Source organism: Dromiciops gliroides, chromosome 2 (genome assembly GCF_019393635.1).
Source record: "Dromiciops gliroides isolate mDroGli1 chromosome 2, mDroGli1.pri, whole genome shotgun sequence".
Taxonomy (NCBI): Eukaryota; Metazoa; Chordata; class Mammalia; order Microbiotheria; family Microbiotheriidae; genus Dromiciops; species Dromiciops gliroides.
Genome location: NC_057862.1, coordinates 583,220,792 through 583,245,863, shown reverse-complemented (window position 1 = coordinate 583,245,863; position 25,072 = coordinate 583,220,792). Strand labels below are relative to the sequence as shown.

Below are 25,072 nucleotides of genomic sequence, written 5' to 3'. Positions count from 1 at the left end.
GGGTGGAGGAAAGCTTATACAAAAATCATTAAGCCAGAGTCTCTACCTTCATGGACCTTACAGTCTAGCAGAAGGACTATTAAGCTTACACAAATATACAAGTACTATAGAAGTAAACTGTAAAACAGGATATGAGAACATAGGAGTGGTACAGCTGCTATGAAGAAAGTAAAGTACACGAAGAAATATCGTTTTGGAGCTGGGCTAGCACCAGGAAAGGCTATTTCAGCACTCGTGTTCAGTATAGGCACACGAATGCTCCTAAGCAGTAATTCACTTTAAGCACACCAGAGTGTGCCTACAGAGAGGGATGATGACAGGCCGCTTGAAAGCCAGGAACACAGCTTCTCCTGGGCTTTTACGGCCCTGAGAAAGAGCAATGGAAAGCCACTGAAGAATTCTGAGCACAAGTGACACAATGAGACCTAAGCATATTTCATAAGAGCTAGGATTTCACTGCCGTGGGGATTCCCTTCACTAACACTGGTAACAATCTCTCCACATTTCATGAGCTTCTGTACCCCAAAATTTCATCACCTGGTGTCCAGCCTTCTGGTAAAGCACCTCTCCTTGCTTAGATTGAATGTGTCCTTAGACAGCACAAATACCTAAGTTACATACTCACACCTCTTTAGCCTGGTAAATTCTACCAAGCACTGGCCCAGGCATCCATAACAGAAAGAGAAAGCCCTGGGGCAGGTCTCTAGTGGAGGCATAAGGAAGAGAAACCTGGCAGAGATGTGAAGGATATACTGCAGTGGGTAGAGACCAGGGGGGGAACAAAGCAGCTAGGAAGCTATTGCAGTTATCTTAGAAAATAGTAAGGAAGATCTGCTTTAGGGTTAATGGCAATGGAAACAGAGAAGAGGGGAAGGATGTGAGATTGTTGAAGTAAAACTCACAGGACTTTGTAACTGATTAAATATGGAAGGGCATGGAAAAAGAAGAATTTAAGATAATATTGAAGTTTTGAGCTTGGTGACTGGGTGGCTGTTGGTATCATTAATAGAAATAGGGAAATCAGAGGATTCTGTTTTGAAAAAAGGCACTAAATTCTGTTTCAGACATGATGAATTTGAGTTGCCACCAGCAAAGAGGAAGATCAGTGAAGAAGATGACTATAGAGAGAAAGAAGAAGGATCAGAAAGGCTTGACAAGAAAACCGACAGTGTGTAGTATCAAGTAATCCAGGAGAGAAGTATCTAGACGAGGTGTTAAACACAGTCAGATGTTGCAAAGACAAAGAGGATGACAAGAAAATGTCACAGAAAGTAATCATTACAAGATCACTAAAGACCTTTAAGGGAGCAATTTTAGTTGAGTAATAGAGTCTGAAGCCAGAATTCAAGAAGTTAAAGAGTGAGTGGGGTGGTAAGAAAATAGAGGCATCAGGTCTAGATTGCTTTTCTCAGTTTTTAGTGAAGGGGAGAGAAATGGAATGATATCAAATAGTTTGACGGAAATTTTTCTAAGAGTGATCATACAGTGATACAGAATGAAGCAAGCATAGCTATAATACAACAATATTCACAATAACTAAAATCATAAATGAAGACAATAAAAGGCAACAAAACTCAGGTTAAATATAATGGACAATGTTGTTATCAAAATGTTACAAAGTACTGTACACATCTTTCCCTTCCATTAATCCATAAACTACAAAAATAGAAAGAGACATACGATTGTTGAAATCACTTTGCGGGGGGAGGTTTGGGGGGAGGGATGTGTTGAGGGGCTGGTTTGACTGCTGTATCAAAATACAAGATATATTAAGTTGTTTAAAAATAAAATTAATTTTGTACTTTCTTGTCTATTTATAGAGAGCAAATTGAACAAAACTGAGTATTTTTCTTGATTTTTTAGTCATGGAGCTGAATGACCTTTTCATTCTACTATGGTAGACAATATGCTTCTTGATTTCTGAACAATAATAGATGGCAAATTTTTCACGTTACATTGATACTTTAGGATACCACTAATGTACTAGGTTGGTGTTTTCTCACTGCTCTCCCAATCTTACACCCTCCAAAAAAGTATCTACACCCATGTTTACAAGCACTGCATTTACTTATCATGACTGACTGCACCCTTCCAAAGCCTCCATGACACAAGGTTTTCTCTTTGTCCAACTTCATCACGATGGCCAACTCCAAAATCTGAGTATCTACTGGTTATCCGTTTTTCTAATCCCTAACATCTATTCAAATTGCTGTTGCTTCTACTTATACAAATTCTTTTCCTTCTGGTCTCTCCTCGCCCATGTGTATGTATATTTCATGTATATCTAAGCTTTAATGGGAAAAGAGTGGCCTTTTACCAATACCAGTAGCCAATTAATAAATTCATTTCCATTTAATCCAATTAATAAATCCATTTCCAATTACACTGTAGAAGGTATAATTTTCTTGGCTCATTTTAAATCCCAACTCAAAGATTCTTTGAGACAGAGAAGTTTTCTCTGTCTTATCTGTCTGTCTCCCTTTACCAGGGCTGGAGGTGCAGCAGGAGTGGGCCCAACCCCAATGTCAATCAACTCCAAAATTTTAACTTGTTTTTTTGTTTGTTTGTTTTCCCTTCCCCCAGGGCAGTTCACCTCTCCTTAGAAAATCAGGTGAGTTTCCAGCCTAAGGGGCTCACTATATTTATGCCAAATTTTACTATGGACACCAGATCAATCATCTTGAACTTATATAAACTGTGAGTCCAAGTCTTCCCTAATATCAGGATAACAGATGTGTACCACCTTGCCTGTCTTCTACAACATTTTATCATTATAAAATACCCACTCTGAGATATCTGTAAAAACCATGGAGTATTAGAAAATCGGGGCTGGGAATCACTTGTAAGGGGCTAAAATTCTAGCTAGTCTGTCTAAGATATCTAATGAGCGGTCGCCAATAAATTATAAGCTTTAGCAAGAGTTAGACTTTTAAGCATTTATTAAGGAGAAAAAGAATTTGGTGAAGAGAGAGAGAAAGGCCTAGATTCAGCTGTCTATCTCAGGGAACCAATATCTCTAGTTCCTCTCCCCCCTGAGGTCCTCCAGAAAGAGACCAAGAGAGCAAGCCTGGCCTCTTTTATAGACAGTACCCATGAGCAAAGGTCACTTCCTGATGCCAAGGAAAACCGCATGGCTTGCCCTCAGATGCCTTCTCCTCATGGCAGAGCTTTCCTACAGTAGCTCTCCAGCAGGTGGCATCATTCCAATCGTTACACACTGGTCTAAAGCACTACCATATATGAAGAGAATCTGGAGCTGCCCCATTCCAAACTCACTTCCTCCACTCATGTGCACTTTGTACACCTTAAAATATCATACGAATGTTAGCTATTCTTTTTACATAGTTATTCATTTTAATATCGACAAATGTTGAAATGATTTAACATAAAAAATTATCAAAATATAACCTGTATCTATTGTATGTTAAATATTTAGGTCTCTATAAAACACTTTTAAGTTTAAAAATATACTTTATTCTAATGATTTCACATTTCAATGCTTTAAAAAATTCATGTCTTCAGTGCAGGGATTCCCTCCACTGATGTAGATCACTACCCTTCCACCCTCCAGAGATAGCTTTCATGAGTTACTATGATTAAAAAACAAAAACAAAGCACCATTTGATGATCAATCTTCTAATAAGTTTCTCTGAACATGGCTAAGATGGTTCTCAAATAACAAATGTAGGTTTATTACCCAGCTTCCTAACTTGGCAGAACATTGAGAATTATTATTGGTTTAGTCTTCAATAACCTAAAGTCACTTCCATACCATGATTAGGGATTTAGTAGAGAAATTTGATTCAATGGTATATTAAGTATCTGAAGAGCTAAAATGTAAAGGTTTTCAGAATATATTGATAATTACATAAACCTTACCTTAACCCTCTGGAGGAAGACTGTGAACTTAGAGAAAATATCCTTTAAGAGATCAAACCATTGAGGAAAATTCATCAATCTCATCTGATCTGCAAGTCTGAAAAAACACACACAATTTAGGGAATAGTATTTTTTCCTCTAAATTAAAAAAAAAAAGGTTTTTTCATTTCTTGTTTATGCCTCACCTTCATTTTCAAATATGTCCCTCCTTCCCCCATCCAGCAACCCATCCCTTATAACAAAGAATAAAGAGCAAAAAGCAATTTAGCAAAAAAAAAAAAAACCAAACCCCAGACACACAGACCCAGCCTAACAGTATATTTAATTCTCCACACCCATAAAGAAATGCATATTTTTTCATCTCTTCTTTAGGGCCAAGCCTAACAGTATATTTAATTCTCCATACCCATAAAGAAATGCATATTTTTTCATCTCTTCTTTAGGACCAAGCTTGGCTATTATAATTACATGGGATTCAGTTTCATTGGTTGTTTTTTTCCATTTCCATTGTTATTGTCATTAGATATGTTGTTCACATAGTTCTGCTCATTTTACTTTGCATCAGTTCATATATGTATGAAAAGTTTTTCTGAATTCTTCAGTCATCATTTCTTAGGAAATGGCTAAAACAAACTGTGGTACATTTATTACATTTATGTACCACAATTTATTTAACCATCTCCTAATCAATTGGAATCTACTTTGTCTCCTGTTCTTTGGTACCACAATAAATGCTGTTATGACTATTTTGAAGTATATGGAACCCATCAGTCTTTTACTTGCTTGGGCCTAGCAGGGGTATCTCTGGGTCAAAAAATATGGAATTTACTCACTTTTTAAGCATAATTACAAATTATGCAATTTCCAGAATGGTTAAGCCAATTCACAGCTCTACCAACAATGTATTACTGTATCTCTCTTCCCAGAATCCTTCCCCATCTTTTGTTTCTTTTGCCAACTTACAGATTAAACTGCAGAGTTGATTTTAATTTCTTTTATTATTAATAATTTGGAGCAATCTTTCATATAGTCAAGAGTTCACAACTCTTCTTTTGAGAATTTTGTTAACATCCTTTTACTACCCACTGTGGAATGACTCTTGGTCTTATATATGACCCCCTAAGACATGCAGATCTGCCACACCAATTTCAAGGGCATCCAATCAAAAGGAACTGCTAGTGAGGTTCTCTTCCCCCTTACCTCCCTTTTGCCAATCTCTTGACCCTGCTTCTTCCAGACCCTCTCTGGAGAGAAAAGAAGAGTAAAATGGCCACTAAGACTGCTTTGACAAATTGAGAATCACCAACTTTCTAGTGAGATAGAGGCCCACTAGGCCTTTCAATCTGTGTGTTCTAGTATATTAAAGTGATGTTTGACATTTGGGCTGTACATTCCAAACTCGCAGGCACTGCCATATGACCTGCTGATTAATGGGTCTTTCTATCTTCCCCGAAGCGAACTTTCCTTTAAATGTTATATTCCCCAATTAGAAATCTCTATGAGAACAGAGACTATCTCATTTTTCTATGTTTAGTCCCAGGAATTGACATACAGTAAGCACTAAATAAATGTTCTTTCGAATGATGAGCAGGCAGATTTCTGAAAAACCTGGGAAGCCTTCCACAAACTGATGCCGAGTGAAGTGAGCAGAACCAGAAGAACATTACACACAGTAACAGCAACACTGTGTGATGATCAACTGTGATAGACTTAGCTCTTCTCAGCAATATAATGAGCCAAGACAATTCCAAAATATTCATTATAGAAAATGCTATCCCCATCCAGAGAAAGAACTATGGAGTTTCAATGCAGACTGAGGCATGCTATTTTCATTTTTTTTCCTGTCTTCTCTTTCTCGTGGTTTTTCCCTTTTTTTCTGATTTTTCTTCATAACATAACTGATGTGGAAATATGTTTAACATGACTGTACTGTATAACCTATATCAGATTGCTTGCTATCTTGGGGAGGGAGGAAGGAAGGAGGGAGGGAGAAAAATATGGGACTCAAAATCTTACAAAAATAAATGTTGAAAACTATCTTTACATGCAATCAGGAAAAAAAAAATACTATCAATTGAAAACAATTATGAAACTATACAACCATCAACAAATATAGTGATTTTTACGTGCAAAGAAAAATACAAGAGAATTGTATATGAAACCATAAAAAAGACAAAACAAAAAAAAATCAATGAATAAATGAATGCTCTTTCATTCATTCTCTTCTGCATATCATTACAAGCTTATAAGATGTTGATATCAACCAAATTTTGGCCAAACTTCCTTCTAGTTTTCCTAGAAGTTCTTATCAAATAGTAATTTATGTTCTCAGGTTTGCCAAATACTGGATTGTATAAGCTGTTTCTGTTTCTTTCTCATCTATTCTGTTACACTGATCTACTTTTCTATTTCCTAACCAGTGCCAGTTTTGATGGTTAAGACTTTCTAGTATAATTTTGGGTCTGCGGATGCTATTTTCCCTATATCTTGACTTTCTTTCATGATTCCCCTTTTGAAATCCTATACATTCTGCCCCTTCCTATAAATTATTTTGTCTAGCAGTATGAAGTATTCTTTTGGCATTTTTGTATATCACTAGACACGTAAAATAAGTGGTACTGTCATTTTAAAAACCATACTGGTGTAGTCTGATCATTAACAATAAATATTACTCCAATCACATGTCATTCTTTGTTTCTCTAAAGTGTTTTGTAATTACATTTCTATAAATATTGGGTATGATTTCATAAACTGACTCCCAAATATTTTATGCATTTTGTAGTTATTTAGAATAATATTTCCTTTTCTCCTATTTCCTCCTGGATTCTATTATTACTATATAAAAGTATTATTGATTTTGTGGACTTATCCTATATACTGCTAATTTTCTAAAGCTATTAGTTGTGTCAATTAATTTCTTTGCTGGTTCTCTGAGGGTTAAGTAAACTTATGTCATCTTCAAATAGGAATCATTTTCTCTCCTCTTTTATTAATGGCTTGAATATCTTTCTCTTGTCTTCTACAGCTAGCATTTCAAGTAATAGTAAGGAAAAGGGGCATCTGTGATTTAGTCCTAAATTTTTTATAAATATTTGTACAGGGGCAGCTAGGTGGCGCAGTGGATAGAGCACCAGCCCTGGAGTCAGGAGGACCTGAGTTCAAATCCGACCTCAGACACTTAACACTTACTAGCTGTGTGACCCTGGGCAAGTCACTTAACCCCAATTGCCTCACCCCCCCCCAAAATATTTGTAGAGTGTACCTATTGCAAACAATGCTAGTTTTGGGATATTAGATATGTACTTTTTAATTATACAAAAAAGTCCCTTCTCTGCATATGCTTCATATTCATAGATGATTGCTGTACTTTGTCAAATGCATAAATGATGGTTGTACCTTGTCAAAGGCTTCTTCTGCATCTAATATGGTTCATGAGGTTTGGATCTTTTTGTTTTTACTATAATTATGTTAATTGTTTTCTTAATGTTGAACCATCCTTGTACCTCTGGCATAAATCCAACTTGATCATTATGAGTAAGTTTTAGATATACTGTTATAGTATTTTTTGCTGGAATTTAATGAAATTTTTCAGTTTGTTAATGATAATAACAGCTATCTAATACATTTACTATTTTAAGGTTTGCAAAGCACTTTATATACTTTAACTCATTAAAGATTGCAGATTGGTCTATAGTTATTTTTCATTGCTGCAAGCTTCCCTGATTTAGGTATAGTAGTCTCATAAAAATATTATAGGAAATCCCAGCATGGATTGGTAAATACATATAGACCAGAGTGCCCTCCACCCTCTACCCCCCAGTAGTCTCTTTACAATTAGTTCAATTTCTTTTTGAGATAAATAATAATTAATCAGCAAAGTAATAATGAAAATAACAATAATAATGATAGCTAACATTTATATAGTATCTACTATGTGTCAGGGCACCGTGCAAAGGACTTTACAAAACTTATCTCATTTGATCCTGACAACAACCCTGAAAAGCAGGTACTATTACGATCCTCATTTTCCAAATGAGGAAACCTGAGGGCAGATGAAGGTTCGGTAACTTGCCCAGGTTTACACAGCTAGACGTGTCTAAGGCCAGACTCAAATTCAGATCTTCCTGACTCCAGGCTTGGGACTCCATCCACTGTGCCACCCAGCTATCTACTAAATTAAAAAATTCTATGTTGTTTCAAACATAAAATGCTACAGAAAAAGCAAAACACACTTTTATTAATGTATTAAGTACCAGATTCATTGAAATTGGAAGTTTGTCCCTAAATGATGGTCTCCAAACTCTCCGTAAATACCTCTAATAATTAATCAAGCATATCAACATATGAAGTTGATTGTGTAGTATTTCCATGTGAATAAGTTTCATGATTATTGACTAAACCCTTAAGTACCACAGTTTTTATAGGGAAATACATGAATTATGGCCAAATGTAAAAAATATATATATATCCTGGAACAAAAATAAAAGCACATATCATCTCTCAACAAAATGAATAATCTTTTTTAAATTAATAATATATTTTCTGCCGCTAACCACAAAAAAATTTTCCTAATATAGCGGAAGCCAAACATTTGTGAAAAGATAAAATTAAATAAAATTACAGAACCCCAAACTATTTCAGGAAAGAAAGTACTTCATAAAATTAGGATTACTTAGTTACTCTAATGGGACAGCTAGTTGGCAGAGTGGATAGAGCATTGGGCTTAGAATCAGAAAGACTTATCTTCATGAGTTCAAATCTGGCCTCAGACGCTTTCTAGCTATGTGACCCTGAGCAAGTCACTTAACCCTATTTACCTCAGTTCCTCTCATCTGTAAAGTGAGCTAGAGAAGGAAATGGCAAACCCCTCCTGTATCTTTGCCAAGAAAACCCCAAATGGGGTCTCAAAAGAATCAGACACAATTAAAAGGACTCAACAACAACAACAAATTTACTCTAAGACCTGGTGGCTTGAGAATTTATTCAATTAAATCTGATAAATATGTAAATATGTGTAAATACCCATTATGTGCATAAAGAATTATGGCTGCAAAGACAAAATACAAGGTTCCCTTCCCTAAAGAAGTTTAAAATCTAATAGGTGGGGTGAAACATACACAAATAAGGAAAAAATGATTAAAAGTATAGCACTTAAATACACAGCACTTTTAAAAGTTCATAATTGAACAAGAGATAGAGATTAAATACAGTGGCATTAGAGATTCAAGGAAGGAGTAATGATGAAGAAAGGCTTGATGGAAGACAAAGGCCTTGAGGCAGGCCATGTGATACAAAAACTGAAAGGACAGACTTTGTTCTCAAGACACATATACAAATAACTAAAGTACAAAGGAAAGAAGTGCAAAGAGGCAAATGTGCTCTAAGGAATTTATCAGAAGAGATCATTTTCATTTGGAGTGGAGGATAGAACAAAAGAATTCATGAAAGAAATGACATTTGATTTAGACTTTGATCAAACTTCAAGAGATGGAGAAAAATCCTTTTCAGAGTAGAGGTTACGGAATCGAAGGCTGAGGCAGGAGGGACAGGATAAGAGTGGGCATTGTCCAGTTTGGCTGGGAAGTAGATCACATAAAGGGAAATTGCATGAGGTAAGGCTTAATGGATAAGCTAAAACCACATGAAAAGTGGTGAATTTTATTTGATAGTCAATGGGAGCAAATGAAGATTTCTGAATAGGAAAATGACACCACCAAAGTAGTATGTTAGAAGGATGCCTCAGGCAACAGTGTGGTAAGTGGGCTGTAGAGACAGAAAGACCATTTAAGTGGTTATTTCAAGAGCCCCAGTAAGAGGTAAAGTAGGATTTGATTAAAGTGGTATTAGTTGGAGTGGAAAGGATTATTACTATTCTTTTCTAAAGGAGGATAAAACTGAAAGAAAATAAGGAAAAATGAAAAAGAAGAGGTGGGAACAAGTATTCAATAACAAAGGTTCATCTCCACACTATTCAATGGCATACGTGGTAGATCTGAGAAGTTAGCTCGGAGAGAGATTCTTAGTGTTCTGATAATTACACAAATGTTACTTTAACTGTCTGGAGGTTATATTTTTATCATTTGAACTTAAAGCATTTAATTATCCCCATCCAATCCCCAAATCTACATGTATACTTACTTCACAACAACTTCTGTGTCTATTTCTTCTATCTGTGAAACTGTATTAATCACACACTGAAAATTTTAAGAAAAAAAAGATATTTGCTTGTTTGTTTCTATGAAATTATAGAATTCATTTTTATTGTTTTGCACAAATATTTCCTTCATTGGCATATGCAAGTATAAGTATTCTTCTAAATAACCACCCAAGAGTTATTAAAAATTATTTAAACTAAAATTGCTTAAAACTATTCAAGATTTTTAAAAACCAAGGCTACACAATAGTTTACCATAGTGTTCATATTCATGAAATAATTCAAGGAAACACAAGGGAATCATAAGGGTTAAAATGTGGCTATAAAACTTAGGCTAAACAATTCTATCATAATACCCTTACTGGCAGTAAATAAGGTACTTAATTCAATAGTTTATCTTAAGAATGGAAGTTTTAGACACTCAGTACTGTAGATCTCCTACCATATTTTACTTATCATGATACAACCTCCACACTGTACCACTGTTACAATTACTAGCATCAGTTTGAAGAGTTCTCAATCCTCAAAATATATATAGCCTAGAAAAATAATTGTGTTTACACACCAATAAAAATTTGGCATTTTTTTTAAAGTGAAGATGTTTCAGAAAATTTAAGTGTGAGAACAACTGTGATTTTGTTCTCTTTAAATAAGAACCCTACATTTATATGTTCAATCCAATGATAGGGAGTTAGTCTTTCAGTAATATATTTTACTGATTTTATATTTCACAAATGGTAAACTCATTCTTGGAGAGTTAGACTTAACCCAAGTAAAAAACAAAACAAAGAACAGGAATGACAAGCAAACTCACATATTCAATCATCCAAATCCATACTCAGTTCATTTCAAACATAAAGAAAGCTCTATCAAAGAAAAATGTCATTACCTGTTTAATGATATTCTTTGCTGTGATAATCATCTCTTCACCATAAATTTCTAAAAAATTGAGTTTCCTTTGTTTTAAAAGTCCAAATATAAGTGATACTAGTCTTTCCTATTAAAACAAGGATAATGTTAATAATTCACATTTCAAAATACCTAAAGGACAAAACAACCAATCTCATTCAAGAGTAGTAATATCCAATAGCATGGATTTGACTACCTGGAGACAAGACTCCCTAGCCAGCAAATGGTATTACCTGTTAGTCAAGGAAAAAAGAAAACAATTCTGTCTTCTATTTTTTATATGAGTACCTTAATGCAGGTAAGTCCTACTGCACCAACACAGTTTGACTCTGGCTTGATGTGGCAATTTAAGCTATTTAAGAATATCTCTAAAATACAATAATAACCACAAATCCCATGGAATGGTTTTGGTCTTTCTTTGCTGCCCACATCTGAACATGACAATCCACTAGATATGCCTTATCTTTTTTTTAACCTTTTATCACATTTTAAATACTTATGCAATACTTTTTATGCCATACGCAAAAGCACCTAATTTGCTTGACAGCATCAGAGAAGATATTCCACATAATAGATTTTCCCAAACAAATAAAGCACCTAAATAAATAAATAAAGTACTTTTAGAATGTTAATGATTTTAGAAGAAAATCTAACTAAAACATTGCATTCTAAAACTTCTCTGGAGTGGATAGAACGTTGGACTTAGAGTTAAGAAGACCTGAGTTCAAACCTGGTCTCAGACACTTAGCAGCTGCTTTGACCCTGGGCAAGTCACTTAACTTCTATTGCCTCAGTTTCTTCAACTGTAAAATGTGGATAGCAGCACCTACCTTTCAGTGTTGTTGTGAGGATCAAATGAGATAATACTTATAAAGTGCTTAGCACAGTGCCTGGTACATGGTAGGCATTATATAAATGTTTATTCATTCCTTACTTCCTTAAACAAAGCATACTGAGCATAATTTAATGGAACAGCAATTATGGATAGAAATTCAGTATCACCCTCAAGGGCGAGTGAGATATATAGGGCTAAAGAGTCCTATTTTAACTGGCTACAGAATCTCCTACTTTTTCTGTTTTTTCTCTTTCTTTCCACTCTTCCATGCTCTACTTTTGTTGCTCTCTGTGTAGTATATGCTTCTCCTAATTTACTATTTCTACTTTGTGATAGGCTGAGAAACCCAATAACTAAACTTATTATTATCTTAAAGACTTTGAGTGAGGGACTAAAGAACTCTCTTTTGATTAATGGATGAATTCTAAGATATCTAGTATGGCTGGTAAGAGGTCTTTTTTTTGTGTGTGGCTTTTTTCCTGGTTATTCCTGATATTTCAAACAGTGGAGGCTACAGGACTCATATCTTGTACTAAGAATCAAATCAAATAAGGTATATAAAGATTTTAATAACTGTAAAGCACTATATGGCTATATAGTAAGTATGACAATTGTTGTTAAACGAGATGATTATGAGTATGCCTGAGTATACACAAAAAGAATTGTTAATAGTGATGAAATAACGTAACTAGATAATTCCTTGTATTTATAGGGTATTTTTCAAAGCATTGTCAAATATATAAAATTATTTTAGCCTCATAATCTATAAAGATTATTAGAGGCAGCATGAAACAGTGAAAAGAAAAAGGACCTCAACATTAGGACCCCCTGTGTTCAAGCGCCACTCTGACCCACACTAGCCATGTTTCCTATGAAAGTCACTTTGACTCTCAGCACTCCAGAAAACTCTCTAAGGCTGTAAAGTGTTTAACAGCTGATGGTCTGCATGGGTGGTTTCTTTACCAGGAGTTGTTACACCAAGGAAACTGCAGATCTGGTCAAAAAAGAACCTATAAACACAGCGGACACCATTTCCCCAATTTTACAGATGAAGAAGCTCAATTAGAGAGGTTAAATGATTTGCCTGAGGTCACATATCTAGTCAGTAACAAAATTGGGATTATAATTTACTAGCTTATGAATTCTGATACAGTAAAAAGGATTAAGCACAGAAAACAAAATTTTTGCTTGACAATATGGAAGAAACATGTTAAAAGCAAGGGAACTGGGGGGAGCTAGGTGGCGCAGTGGATAAAGCACTGGCCCTGGATTCAGGAGGATCTGAGTTTGAATCTGGCCTCAGACACTTGACACTTACTAGCTGTGTGACCCTGGGCAAGTCACTTAACCCCCATTGCCCTGCCCCCCCCCCCAAAAAGCAAGGGAACTATTAATGAACAAAGACTTTATTTTTCTTCTACAATTCAAAATACATACCTCTTCTAAAATTTGACAGTCATCTTCTAGTGGTCTATTTAAATCACTATGAGAATAAGTAGAAAATTCTGCAATCATCATTTTATCTATCAATTTTTCTAATTCGCAAAGTTGTGATCCTAGGTGCCTGTAAAGAAACACAAAGATATTTCCTAAATATTCATTAATGAAAAGCTAAAAATGCATTTTTTTAGTCTAAGACCTAAAAAATAATAAATGAAACTTTTTCAACACATAGCCATTTCAATTTCTACAAAGAAGTAAAAAAAAAATTGTGATTACTATGTATAAGGCACTTTATGCGAGGCACTGAAGACTCAAAAGAAAGTGTTCATGATCTTGAGAAGCTTATACTCTTCTTTGGAGGAAGGGGCAGCATATGTACACAGATGAATAAATACAAGGTAATCTAAAAACGTAAAGAACATCACCAACTGGGAGGATCAGGAAAGGCTTTGTGTAGGAGGTACCCAGTGAGATGGATTTTGAAGGAAGCTAAGGATTAATTGGCACAGAAAACTCCAGACCAAGTCAAAGAGATGAGATATGAAAGATCAAATCAGGTCAGTTTTCTGCAAACATCAAGTATGTGAAAGAGAGTAATATAAAATAAATCAAGAAAGAAATATAAGAGTCAGATTGTGGAAGCCTTTAATGCCAAGCTGGAGAGTTTATATTTCATCCTAGAGACTACAGAGAACTACTGAAGTCCTTGATCAGTAAGTGGCACAGTCAGACCCGTGTCTTAGAAATATTAATTAGCCAGATATGTGGAAGATGGAGTAGGGCAGGGAAAGACTTGAATGGAACTAGGAAGACCAATTAAAAGGCTATATTACAGTAGCCTAGGGGTGAAGTAACTTGGGCTTAACCCAGGGCAGTGGCCAGAAGGAGATGGATGGGAGATGTTTAAGTGGTAGTGTCAATAAGACATGGCATTTGGTTGGTTGGGGGGGGGCGGGGCAAGGTAAAGGGGGTAGTCAAAGATGACTCCAAGGTTGTAAGCTTGGCTAACTGGAAAAGTCATAAAGAGAAAGTATGGAGGAAGGGTAGATTTAGGAGGGATGAAAATGAGTTATGTTTTAGATACATCTAGTTTAAGATACCACGTGGCCATCCAAATAGAAATGTCCAGCAGGCAGCTAGAAATAAGAGGATGAAGATAAGAAAGAATGACTAAGGAGGCAATTTCCTAGAAGGAAACATGAGGGCACAGGATCAAGAGCACAGAGATAAGAATACACTGAAGTTGCAAACCTGGCTAACTGGAAGGATTCCCTGGAAAACAAAAAACAAACAAAATAAAAATGGAAAATTTGAAGAAAGAATACATTTAGGAGGAAAGATAATGAGTTCCATTCTGGATATATTGAATTTGAAATACCACCTGAACATAACTTGTAAACAGATATATCTATCAGGCAGTTAGTTGGTGATATAAGACTAGAAACACAAATTGGGGAATTATCTCCCTAGAATTGGCAGCTGAACCAACAGGATTTGATTATTAATCAATAAATGAGCATTTATTAAGCATCTATTATGTGCCACCACTTTGCTAAATACATACACTTTGTATCCAACATATATACTGGATTCAAAGGAAGTGTGTAGTTGCAGCTGAAGGGTTCCTGAAGATTTAGTGTAGAGATGAAAGAGGTAAGATAAAAGACAGTTTTGAGTGATGAGAGATGGATGATAATTTAGGAAAAGAGACTAGGAAGAGAACCAAGAGAGAACAATGTTGCAAAAGCAAGGGGAGAAAGTGTATCTGAGGAAAAGGTGATAATCAAGCGTCAAAAAGGTCACAAAGTAGTACGAGGACTGAGAAAAAGCCATCAGATTTATCAGTTGATATAGTCTAGCCATACTAGGTCCCTTCTCCACAGAGGAAGGAAGAACATACAGGACATCCTTATCTGGCTTATTAATGATTTGGAATATTTAAAAGATGCTTAGGGTCTGTTTACTTTCAGTTAATATATGTGAAAAAGTTCCATCTCCCTTTGCCCCCTTAAATATAAAACCAGGCTAGCCCTAAAAAGCAGGTTACAGTTCTGAGCTAGAGACCAGCCACTTGGGTATCTGACAAAAGTAGATCAACATATATCCCCTATTGTATTTGCATATTTTTTCCTACTATCACTAAATTTTTTTCTTGTGATTTCATCAGTGTGACGACCTTCCAGTGGAGGTCAAAGCAATTTGGCAACTTTTCTGAAATGTACTCTTAAAAAATGGGCTGGGAGGTTAAGAGACTTCACCACGGGTACAAGCTAGTATGGGGCAAAAGCCCAGGTCCTTCCAGCCCCCAGTGCTGGCCCACCACCCACTACTACCCACAGCTAACCTAACAGCAAGCACCAGAACATGGGGCCTAACTCACAAGTTGAGGGGGCCTCTGGTTACCTTGGGGGAAGCAGTTTCAGTGAGTCAAGTGGTAGATTACAGATTATTAAGGGTTCAGGGGTAAGGACATGGAGTACTGAATGCTGACAACTCCTTTTTTGATTCTGCGTTATAAAGAAAAACAGGGATATAGATGGAGAATGATATATTTTTCAGATGTCAGGTCAAAATGAAGGAGGTTTTTTTGGGAGGGCCAGGATTAGAATGGCTGAGACCTGGGAATTTCTGTACACTACAGGGAAGGAATTAGTGAATAATTAGAGACTGAAGATGAAAGGCAATAGCTGAGGAGGCAAACTTCTGGAACAGCCAGGAGAAGAATGGAAAGGGGTACAATCAAGAGCACAAATGAGTAAATTGGCCATGTCCAGAAGGGTTCTCTTTTCCTCAGATTGAAGTAAATAGAGAGAATGAAGGATGACGTAAGTTTTGAAACGTGTCCCTCATAGCAGATATCCTCTATTTTTTCTTTTTTCCTCTCCATTGAAGCGAAGTAAGATTTTAGAAAACCTTGAGCCTTCTACTTAACAAATTGAGGTGATTCTATTTCTTATCTTGAATATATATATATATATATATATTCATCTTGAAGCATATTACTTCCAGCTAATTAATGTTTGAAATGTAGAGAATATGATCATACCATCAATACAATTCTTCCCCAATTAATGGCCAAAAAAAAGAGGAAGGGTGAAAGGGAGGGAGGGAGGGAGGGAGGAACACTGGTAGGATTGATAATAAAAATGCTCCCTGAAGCACATGGGAGAAAATATGATGATGATGTTTTCCTTTACAATCATCAAAAGATAATACTGTTTCCACAATGTAGACTTGTAAATACAATTACCTATTTCTATATCATTACATTCTAAAATTCCATACCTACCGAGAACCTTGTAAAACTCAATCTAACACCTTTGGAAGAACAACAGTTCAAAACAAGATAGAAAATCTAGTTAATTTAAGTCAATCATTCAGCAAAAATTCATTAAGATCTCTGTGGTAGGGGCAGCTAGGTGGCACCGTGGATAGAGCACCGGCCCTGGATTCAGGAGGACCTGAGTTCAAATCCGACCTCAGACACTTAACACTTACTAGCTGTGTGACCCTAGGCAAGTCACTTAACCCCGACTGCCTCACCAAAAAAAAAAAAAAAAAAAAAAAAAGCAAAAGCAAAAACAGTCTCTCTCCTCAAGTAGTTTAAATTCTAATGGAGGAGACAACGTAAACAAATAGGTACATAGAAGATACATACAGTGAAGATGGAAGATAGCCATAGCTAAGAGGATGAGGAAAGGCCTTCTGCAGAGAAGGTGATAACTGAACTCAGTCTTGAACAAAGTCAGGAATTTTAAAAGAAAGAGGGGTGATGGGGCAGAGAATTCCCAGTAGAGAGGGCAGCCACTGCAAGGGAATGAAGGTGGGAGATAAGAGTTTCAAGCCTACTAGGCCAGTATGGCTGGGCCAGAGTATGTGGAGGGAGAGGAGTAAGTGCAGGCCCTCATCACCACATGTTTTGCCTACTGAAAGAACCTTCTGGTTGGTCTCCATGCTTCAAGTCTCTCCCCAGTCTAGTCCATCCTCCACTCAGCTGCAAAAGTTATCTTCCTAAAGGGAGGTCTGATCACGTCACACACACAGAACTCAATAAACCCTAATGGATCTCTATTACATACATCCAGGATCAAATGTTAAAAATCTGTTTAAGTCCTTCACAAACTGGTCCCCTCTTCCATTTCCAGTGCTCTACTCTACTCTCTTAAATGTATACTACAATCCAGAAATCTTGGCCTTCTTGCTATTGTTTACATACTCCATCTCCTGACTCCAGGCCTTTTCACTGGTTGTCCTCCATGCATGTAATACTCCCCCTCCTCACCTCTGCCTCCTAGCTTTCCTTAAAACTCACAAGAAGCTTTTCTTAATCCACTGCCCCACCCCAACTAGTGCTTTCCCTCGGAAAATGCTTTCCATTTACACCACATATGGTGGGGTGGGACAGTGTTTTTGCCTTTCTTTGTATTCCCAGCCCTTAACTTAGTAAAGTGCCTGGCCCATAGCAAGCAATTAGCAAATGCTTATGGACTAACTATAAATATGTATGAGTGTATACACATATATACATAAATGTACAGTGATGTGAGATTTACTTGGGACAAGCAATAATTTTGATATGGTTTTGTTTTGTGACAGCAATGGGTATGCATATGTACTTCTACTGATACTAAGCTAATTCTGAATATATGACTGTTGGCCATATGAAATTAGACTGAAGTGGTTTCTGAATATTTAGCTAGTTCCTCATCAGCTAAGTGATACATTTTATGCCACACACACATTTCATTTTTCATATTTTCATATTCTCTTTTGTTGTGTTTTTTAAAATTCTGTGGTTTTTAATAACAGATATTATTCCAAGGAGATGTGTAAACACTGTAGTACTTAAAGAACATACATCAATGAAAATTATAAATATAACAGTTGTTGGTGTGAACAAGTCATGTTCTAAACATCATGCAATCCCCCAACAAAATGGGATCAAACTAAAATGCAAAGGAAAGTAGTTGAAAATTAAAAACACCACAAAGAATTAACAAATCATTGCTTCAAAACAGCCTTGTCAATACTTTGAAAACAAGAAAAACTTTCATAGACACCTCGCAGCAAAAAGGCCTATTACTGATTCTTCTACAGTGCAGTGTAGCTTCCCTGGAGTTGGAAAAAACATTTAGTTTAAAAAAAAAAAAGCTGATAATCCCTGCTATGAAGAAAACACATTTTTCATGGGAAAAACCATACAAAGACTAGAGTACTGAAGGTCGGAAAAAGTTAATTTTTATTGATGAAATTCACTTTTTCATTCAAGGCTATACCAAAACTGTTGTTAGAAGTTCAGATGAGGGGGCAGATAGATGATGCAGTGGATAAAGCACTGGCCCTGGATTCAGGAGAACCTGAGTTCAAATCCATCCTTGGACACATGACACTTACTTACTAGCTGTGTGACCTTGGACAAGTCACTTAACCCTCACTGCCCTGCCCCCCCAAAAAGTTCAGATGAACCTCTAAGATCTGAGCACCTTCATTAAATTAAGGCATATTCTCAAAAAAATATATATTTTCAGGGCATTTCTTACTTCCCCTGGGCCTAAAAGTCTCATTCCCTACTGAGCAAATGATAAATGTTGATGTATCTATCAATATACTGAGAGAAGCACATTTTTCTGGAATTAAAGAAATTCCCATATAGAGACAGAATACTATAGTGCTGTCTTAGGCCATGCATGTGTCAAGAAAGGCAAAGAAATGTATCCAAAAGATGGAAATCAACACATTTCAGTGGCCTGGGAACACATCTAATTTAAATCCAAGTGGAAATGTATGGATTCTAGCAAACATGAGAAATATGAAAATACCCATTTGTCATAGGTATGCTTAATATTCAATAATGAAGAATTAAAGAATGTGTAAAAATCTTGGTAATTCAATACTAATTCAGGTAAAACAAGTGATTGTAGCAAAAGGAGAGCATGCCACATGTTGTTTTTTTAAAGATTTACAATGTCCACATGCCCCCCATACATAATATATTCCCATACTAACATTTCAGAGCTAAAAAGCATCTTGAAGGTCATTTAGTCCAATTTCTTAATATAACAGATGAGGACACTGTAGCCTAAAGCAGTTGGTGACTTGTCTAAGGTCAGTTAGCTAGTGGGAGGCCCAGGATCCAGGACATTGATCTCATAATCTAAAGCTCTGTCCACCACACCTAATGGAATCAATTTTTCTCTACAGACAGCAATTTTTTTTTTTTTGCAAAAGAACATAGTAATTTTTTAGGACTAATAATAGCTTCTATTTATAAAGCACTTTGCAGTTTATAAAATACTTTCCTTACAATAACCCTATGAGTCAGGTAGTACAAAACACTATTATCCCCATTTTTATAGACAAGGAAACAGGCAAATGATTTCCTCATTTATAGTTCTGTTAACTGATAAAGTATTTTTTTTAAATATAAAATGATCAAATGAAGGAAGAAATCTCAAACTACTTGCCTAAAATCTCTGTTATGATTCAGTGAAGACAATCAGTATAGAATCTAAGACCAAAGTCCATTGTCTATTCTTATGATTAGACAATATCTTATCTTCGTAATTTTGTATTCTAGTATGGTCTCTAAATTAGGGTTACTATAGTCGTATATTTATTTTAAAAATCAATTTTGTTAATTTAAATGATTCCCTTTAACTTGATGATAACTATTATTATATGAAAATATGAACTACAGCTGGTCTCCAATAAAATGTAAAGTGTTCAGATCTGTATTGGTCATACTTGTCAAAAATCTCTTATTAACAGGAAATATAGATTTTAGCAAAACTAAGAGCTGTAACAGGTTGTTATCACAATTTTTTTAGTGAGGCAATTGGGGTTAAGTGACTTGCCTAGGGTCACACAGCTAGTAAATGTCAAGTGTCTGAGGCTGGATTTGAACTCTGGTCCTCCTGAATCCAGGGCAGGAGCTTTATCAACTGTGCCACCTAGCTGCCCTGTTACCACAAATTATTTAAGGAGGGCACCAGAGCAGACATCTCATTATTTCACTCCTGGATCATGGTCTCAAATTCTGCACCCTGCAAAATCACATAAACTCTGAAATTCATAATGTTTAAGTACTCCTTGCCCCTGGTCTCCCCTCTCCCTTTGATTAGAAAGGGCCCCCTGAATGAAGGTATGAAATAGCCCAGGATTACAATCTCAATTTTCCACCTGGCTGTATTCTTCTGGATTTCATCATGCCCCTGGTATCCTCTCAACCTCCCTCCCCCTCTCATCTTCTAAAAGTTTCTATTTCATCTATTAAAAGTTTCTACTTGTTTGCCCATTTTAATCTGAGCATGGATCCAATACTTGTAATAAAAAGATTAAAGACAATAGTCCAATCTCACATGTATAAATCTTCCTTTAAAATCAAGGACAGTTTTATTAGCCTATCAGGAAGATGTTTGTTCTGTTTCAAAATACCAGTTGTATTAAGAGAATCCATATACTTTAATATAACAAGGCATTGAAATAGTACCTATAGTTGAAGTTCCATATAGTATTCATCAGAAACATAATCTTCACTTTAAATATCTAACTAAAGGTTTGCTATACTCTTAAGTATGATTCTTGTCTTTTATTATAGAGCCAAAAATGTTTTCTGCATTAAAACTGTTTAAAGAATATATACATTCTGCTAAATGAGTTAAGCCAAATAAAAATCTGTTTTCATCAAATTTATCATGCCAAGTTGAGTGCAAACTTCTCATCACACAATGGTATACACTTTAACATATGAAGTCAGCCTTGGTAGACTAAAATGGGACTTTATATTAACTGCTCAAGGTTAAACTCTGTTGAAATGGTTTCAAAGAACCTCATATTCTTAAAGTATTTTCAAATAATTCAAAAAATATTCAAAGAGATTACTCTTTAAGTATTCACAAAAGAAGAACCTACACTAGGATTTCATACTTAGGTAGTATTAAGTATTCCTCAAAAACCTGTTTTCATTTCCTATAAAGAGTTATGAGAATCAATGACACATGGATAGAGGGCTAATCTCAGAACAAGGAAAATTTTAACTTCTCAGAACCTCAAACAACTCTCTAAGACACTAAGTTCTTACATCAGTAGAAGGAATTTCTACACTAAGAGTTCCCTCTATTGATGAAATCATTGGTCTAGATTTTAAAAAATTTTATACTAGTACAAACCTAAGTCAACATATAATACTTGAGCCATTTCTAGCTCAAAGAGGAAGGTTTAGGTTGGTTTTTATTTTGGGTTTTGTGTTCTTTTTGCAAACTTAGTTATCAAATTGTTATTATATCTTAAAAATCAGTTGAGCAAGTAACAGGATTTTTAAAGGGCTTTAACTTTTCCTTAACAAATGGTTTTCAAGTCATAGAAAATACTTGCATCATTAAAGCTACAAATATTAAAACTCAGTTATTAATTTCTTCAATTAGGATAATTTTATGCCTTTATCCCAATTTCCCTATGATATACATAGACTTTTAGCTTGTTACTATAACTATTACTATTACATTAAAAACTTGAAAACACTATTAAATACCAGGAAAAGAGCAAGCTTCCCCCCACCCCTATTTAGTTATAAGCATGTTTCAAATGAACATTTTAACATATGCCAGGTATGACACTATTTCTAGTGCATTGTTGAGTACATACCGGAAACTATGAATGCCCTGAAGTTCCTGCTGTAGAACCTCCTGGGTTGTTGCTATTAAGTCCAAGGCTCCAACATATTCAGAAGTGGATAATAACACCTGTACTGTAGGCTGAGTCTGGTGCACAGTGGCCATTAACTTCAGTTTATTGTACACTTTTACACAGTTATTTCTGGTAAGTGCCAGTCTTAAAATGTGTAGAGATCCTTCACACATTACTTTATCAATCTGTGCAATTTTATCTCGAAGCATTTTTACAGCCTGGGAAGTTTTCTTGAGGTAGTCCTGCAATTCGTGCTGAGAGGTCATTGCATGAAAAAATGCTTCTGAACGTAGAGAGATCTGATGAGCAATGTTTACTTCCACAATATCCAGATAATGGCTCAGCTTAAGAATGGAAGGAAAAAAATCATGTGGTGTTATAATCAATCAAGTACAAGTTTCCTAATGTGTGCATTTCTTTCATGTCAAAATAAATAGAAAAGCCACATCACGTGGGGCAGATCTGTAAGAGCACTGGATCAGGAATCTCCTGATTGTAGCATCCTCTATGTGGACCTAAAAAAACAGTTAGGAAAAGAAAAAGGAGTTGTACTCCTACTGACTTCACCTCGATCAGCCCCTAGCATCTTGTTCCCACCATGCCACTGGAGCTATTCCTGCCATAGTCACCAACAATCACTGCCAAATGCAATGCCTTTCTACTACCTTTGACAGAACTGATCATCTTCTGCATTTGGATGCTCTCTCCTATCTGGCTTCAGGAATATTACTCAAAAATGATTCTCCTACCTCCTCTTACTTCTTTTTTAGTATCTACTGGCTCTTCCTCTTCCTCCTCCTCCAGTGTATATGCCCTCCAAGGTTTTGTCCTCTATTCCGGTCTGCCTAACAATCTCATCCATTCACATAGCTTTAATTATAACTACTATGAAGATGATTCTCAAATCTCTATCTCCAACCTGGATCTCTCCATGGAGCTTCAGTTTTAAATTTCCAACTTGCAGTGGGAATCTCTGCAGGTCTCAAAATGAATTCATCTGCCCTTACCCAAAAAGCTCTATATCACCCAATTACTGATAATACCATCATCCAAATTACCTACGGTCATAAGGTTATTGTTGTCATTGAGCTCCCCATATCCAATTAGATGCCAAGTCATACTGCATCTCTCTCTTAGCAATATCACTTAAACCCATCTCCTCTTTTTTCCTCTACTTCTCTCACCCTAGTTCAGGCCCTCATTACTAATTGCTGGAATTTTTTAAACTGCCTCCTAATTCGTCTCCCTCCCTTGCACTCTGTCCTTAACTTAATCTTAATACATCATCTGATCCTGTCATTTTTGTCTGCTCGAATATCTTCTGTGGCACATACCACACTTTAGTCAGACTGGACTACTAACCTCCATGCAACCTCAGTCTTGCCCCTTTCTCCTGCCTCCACAGATCTGCACATACGCTCCCCTAGGCCTATAACAACCCCTAACAAAGTTCTATAAAGGGAAGGATTAGCAATGGCTCTAAACTTGGACAAATCCTGTCCTGTGATCTTGGAAATAACAGCTTCATCTTTCATCCAGAAATACCACTACTAGGTCTATATCCCAAAGAGATCATAAAAAAGGGAAAAGGACCCACACGTACAAAAAATATTCTAGCTGCTCTTTTTTGTGGTAACAAAGAATTAGAAACTGACGGGATGTCCATCAGTTGGAGAATGGCTAAACAAGCTGTGGTATATGAATGTAATGGAATACTATTGAGCTATAAAAAATGAGAAGCAGATGGATTTCAGAAAAGCCTGGAAAGATTTACATGAATTGATGCTGACTGAAATAAGCAGAAACCAAGAGAGCACTGTACACAGTATCAATACTGACACAGTAAAAATAACAGTAACAATACTGACTAAAGATCAACTGTGATAGACTTAACTTTTCTCAGCAATATGATGATCTAAGACAATGCCAAAAGACCTATGGTAAGAAAATGCTCTCCACACTCAGAAAAAGAACTATGGAGTCTAGATGCAGACTGAAGCATACTATTTTCACTTTTGTTGTTGCTTTTTTGTTATTGTTTGGCTGTAAATAGGAAGAGATATATAGGATGAATATTTAAGGAAATCGTAGGGTTTTATGAAAGTTTTTAAAGGATAGAGGAGAAATGAGCATGTTTTTAGGTATAAGCAATATATAAAGAAAGACTGAAGATTAGAGGAGGGGAGATTAAGACAAGAGAGGAATCTCCCGGAAAAGATGGGAGGTACTGGGAACAAGGGCACATGGAGTTTTTCTTGCCAAGGAGAAGGACCACCTCATTATTAAAGACTCAGCAAGTGGAGAAGATGAAGGTAACATCAAAGGGTTTTGAGATGTAGAAAAAGGAAGAAGAAAGAGCTCTTGCAAATGGTCTCTCTTAGTTAAGTAGGAGGAGGGATCTGTGCTTGGCCACAAGTTCTTTAACATTTTTATCAACACCTTGGATAAAGGCATAGATGGCATACTTGTCAAACTTGCAGATGACACCAAGCCAACACATTAAATGTCAGTTAGCATTCATTAAGATCTTGACAGGCTCGGGGCAGCTAGATGGCACAGTGGTTAAAGCACGGGCCCTGGATTCAGGAGGACCTGAGTTCAAATCTGGCCTCAGACACTTGACACTTACTAGCTGTGCGACCCTGGGCAAGTCACTTAATCCCCATTGCCCCGCCAAAAAAACCCAAAACAAACAAAAAAATAAAAACACAAAGATCTTGACAGGCTAGAGTACTGAGTGGAATCTAATAAGATGAAATTTAGTAGGGAGAAATACAAAGCCTCGGAATAAAAAACCGAATTCTATAAGTACAAGATGGGGGAAATATAGACAGAGAGTAGTTACTCTAAAAATATCTGGGCATTTCAGTGGATAATGAGTACAATACAAGTCAAAAGGGAGATGTAGAAACCAAGAAAACTAAAGAAATTTTAGGCTGAATTACGAGAGTTACCATTTCCTGGATGAAGGAGATGATACTGCTGTTGTAATTTGTCCTGCTCAAACCACAGCTGGAGGACTGCATTCAGGTCTAGGCTCAGTTTCATATTAGAATGAACACTGATAAGCTGGTGATCAACCAGGAAAGAGTAGCCAAGACAGCAAAGGGCTTTAAATTCATATCATCTAAGAATCCATTGAAGATACTAGGGATACTTAGCCTGAA

At 36.1% G+C, this 25,072-nt stretch overlaps 1 protein-coding gene across 1 annotated transcript in view; it reads right to left on the bottom strand.

Annotated features, from left to right (window-relative positions):
• Positions 1 to 25,072, bottom strand: part of VPS54 (VPS54 subunit of GARP complex) — a 72,976-nt gene that overhangs the window by 22,255 nt on the left and 25,649 nt on the right. The window contains exons 7-11 of the mRNA XM_043985037.1: positions 21,864 to 22,249; positions 13,215 to 13,341; positions 10,923 to 11,030; positions 10,018 to 10,073; positions 3,880 to 3,976 (exon numbers count right to left, since the gene is read on the bottom strand). Coding sequence (XP_043840972.1) covers positions 3,880 to 3,976; positions 10,018 to 10,073; positions 10,923 to 11,030; positions 13,215 to 13,341; positions 21,864 to 22,249 — 774 coding nt within the window. The remainder of the gene's footprint in view (positions 1 to 3,879; positions 3,977 to 10,017; positions 10,074 to 10,922; positions 11,031 to 13,214; positions 13,342 to 21,863; positions 22,250 to 25,072) is intronic.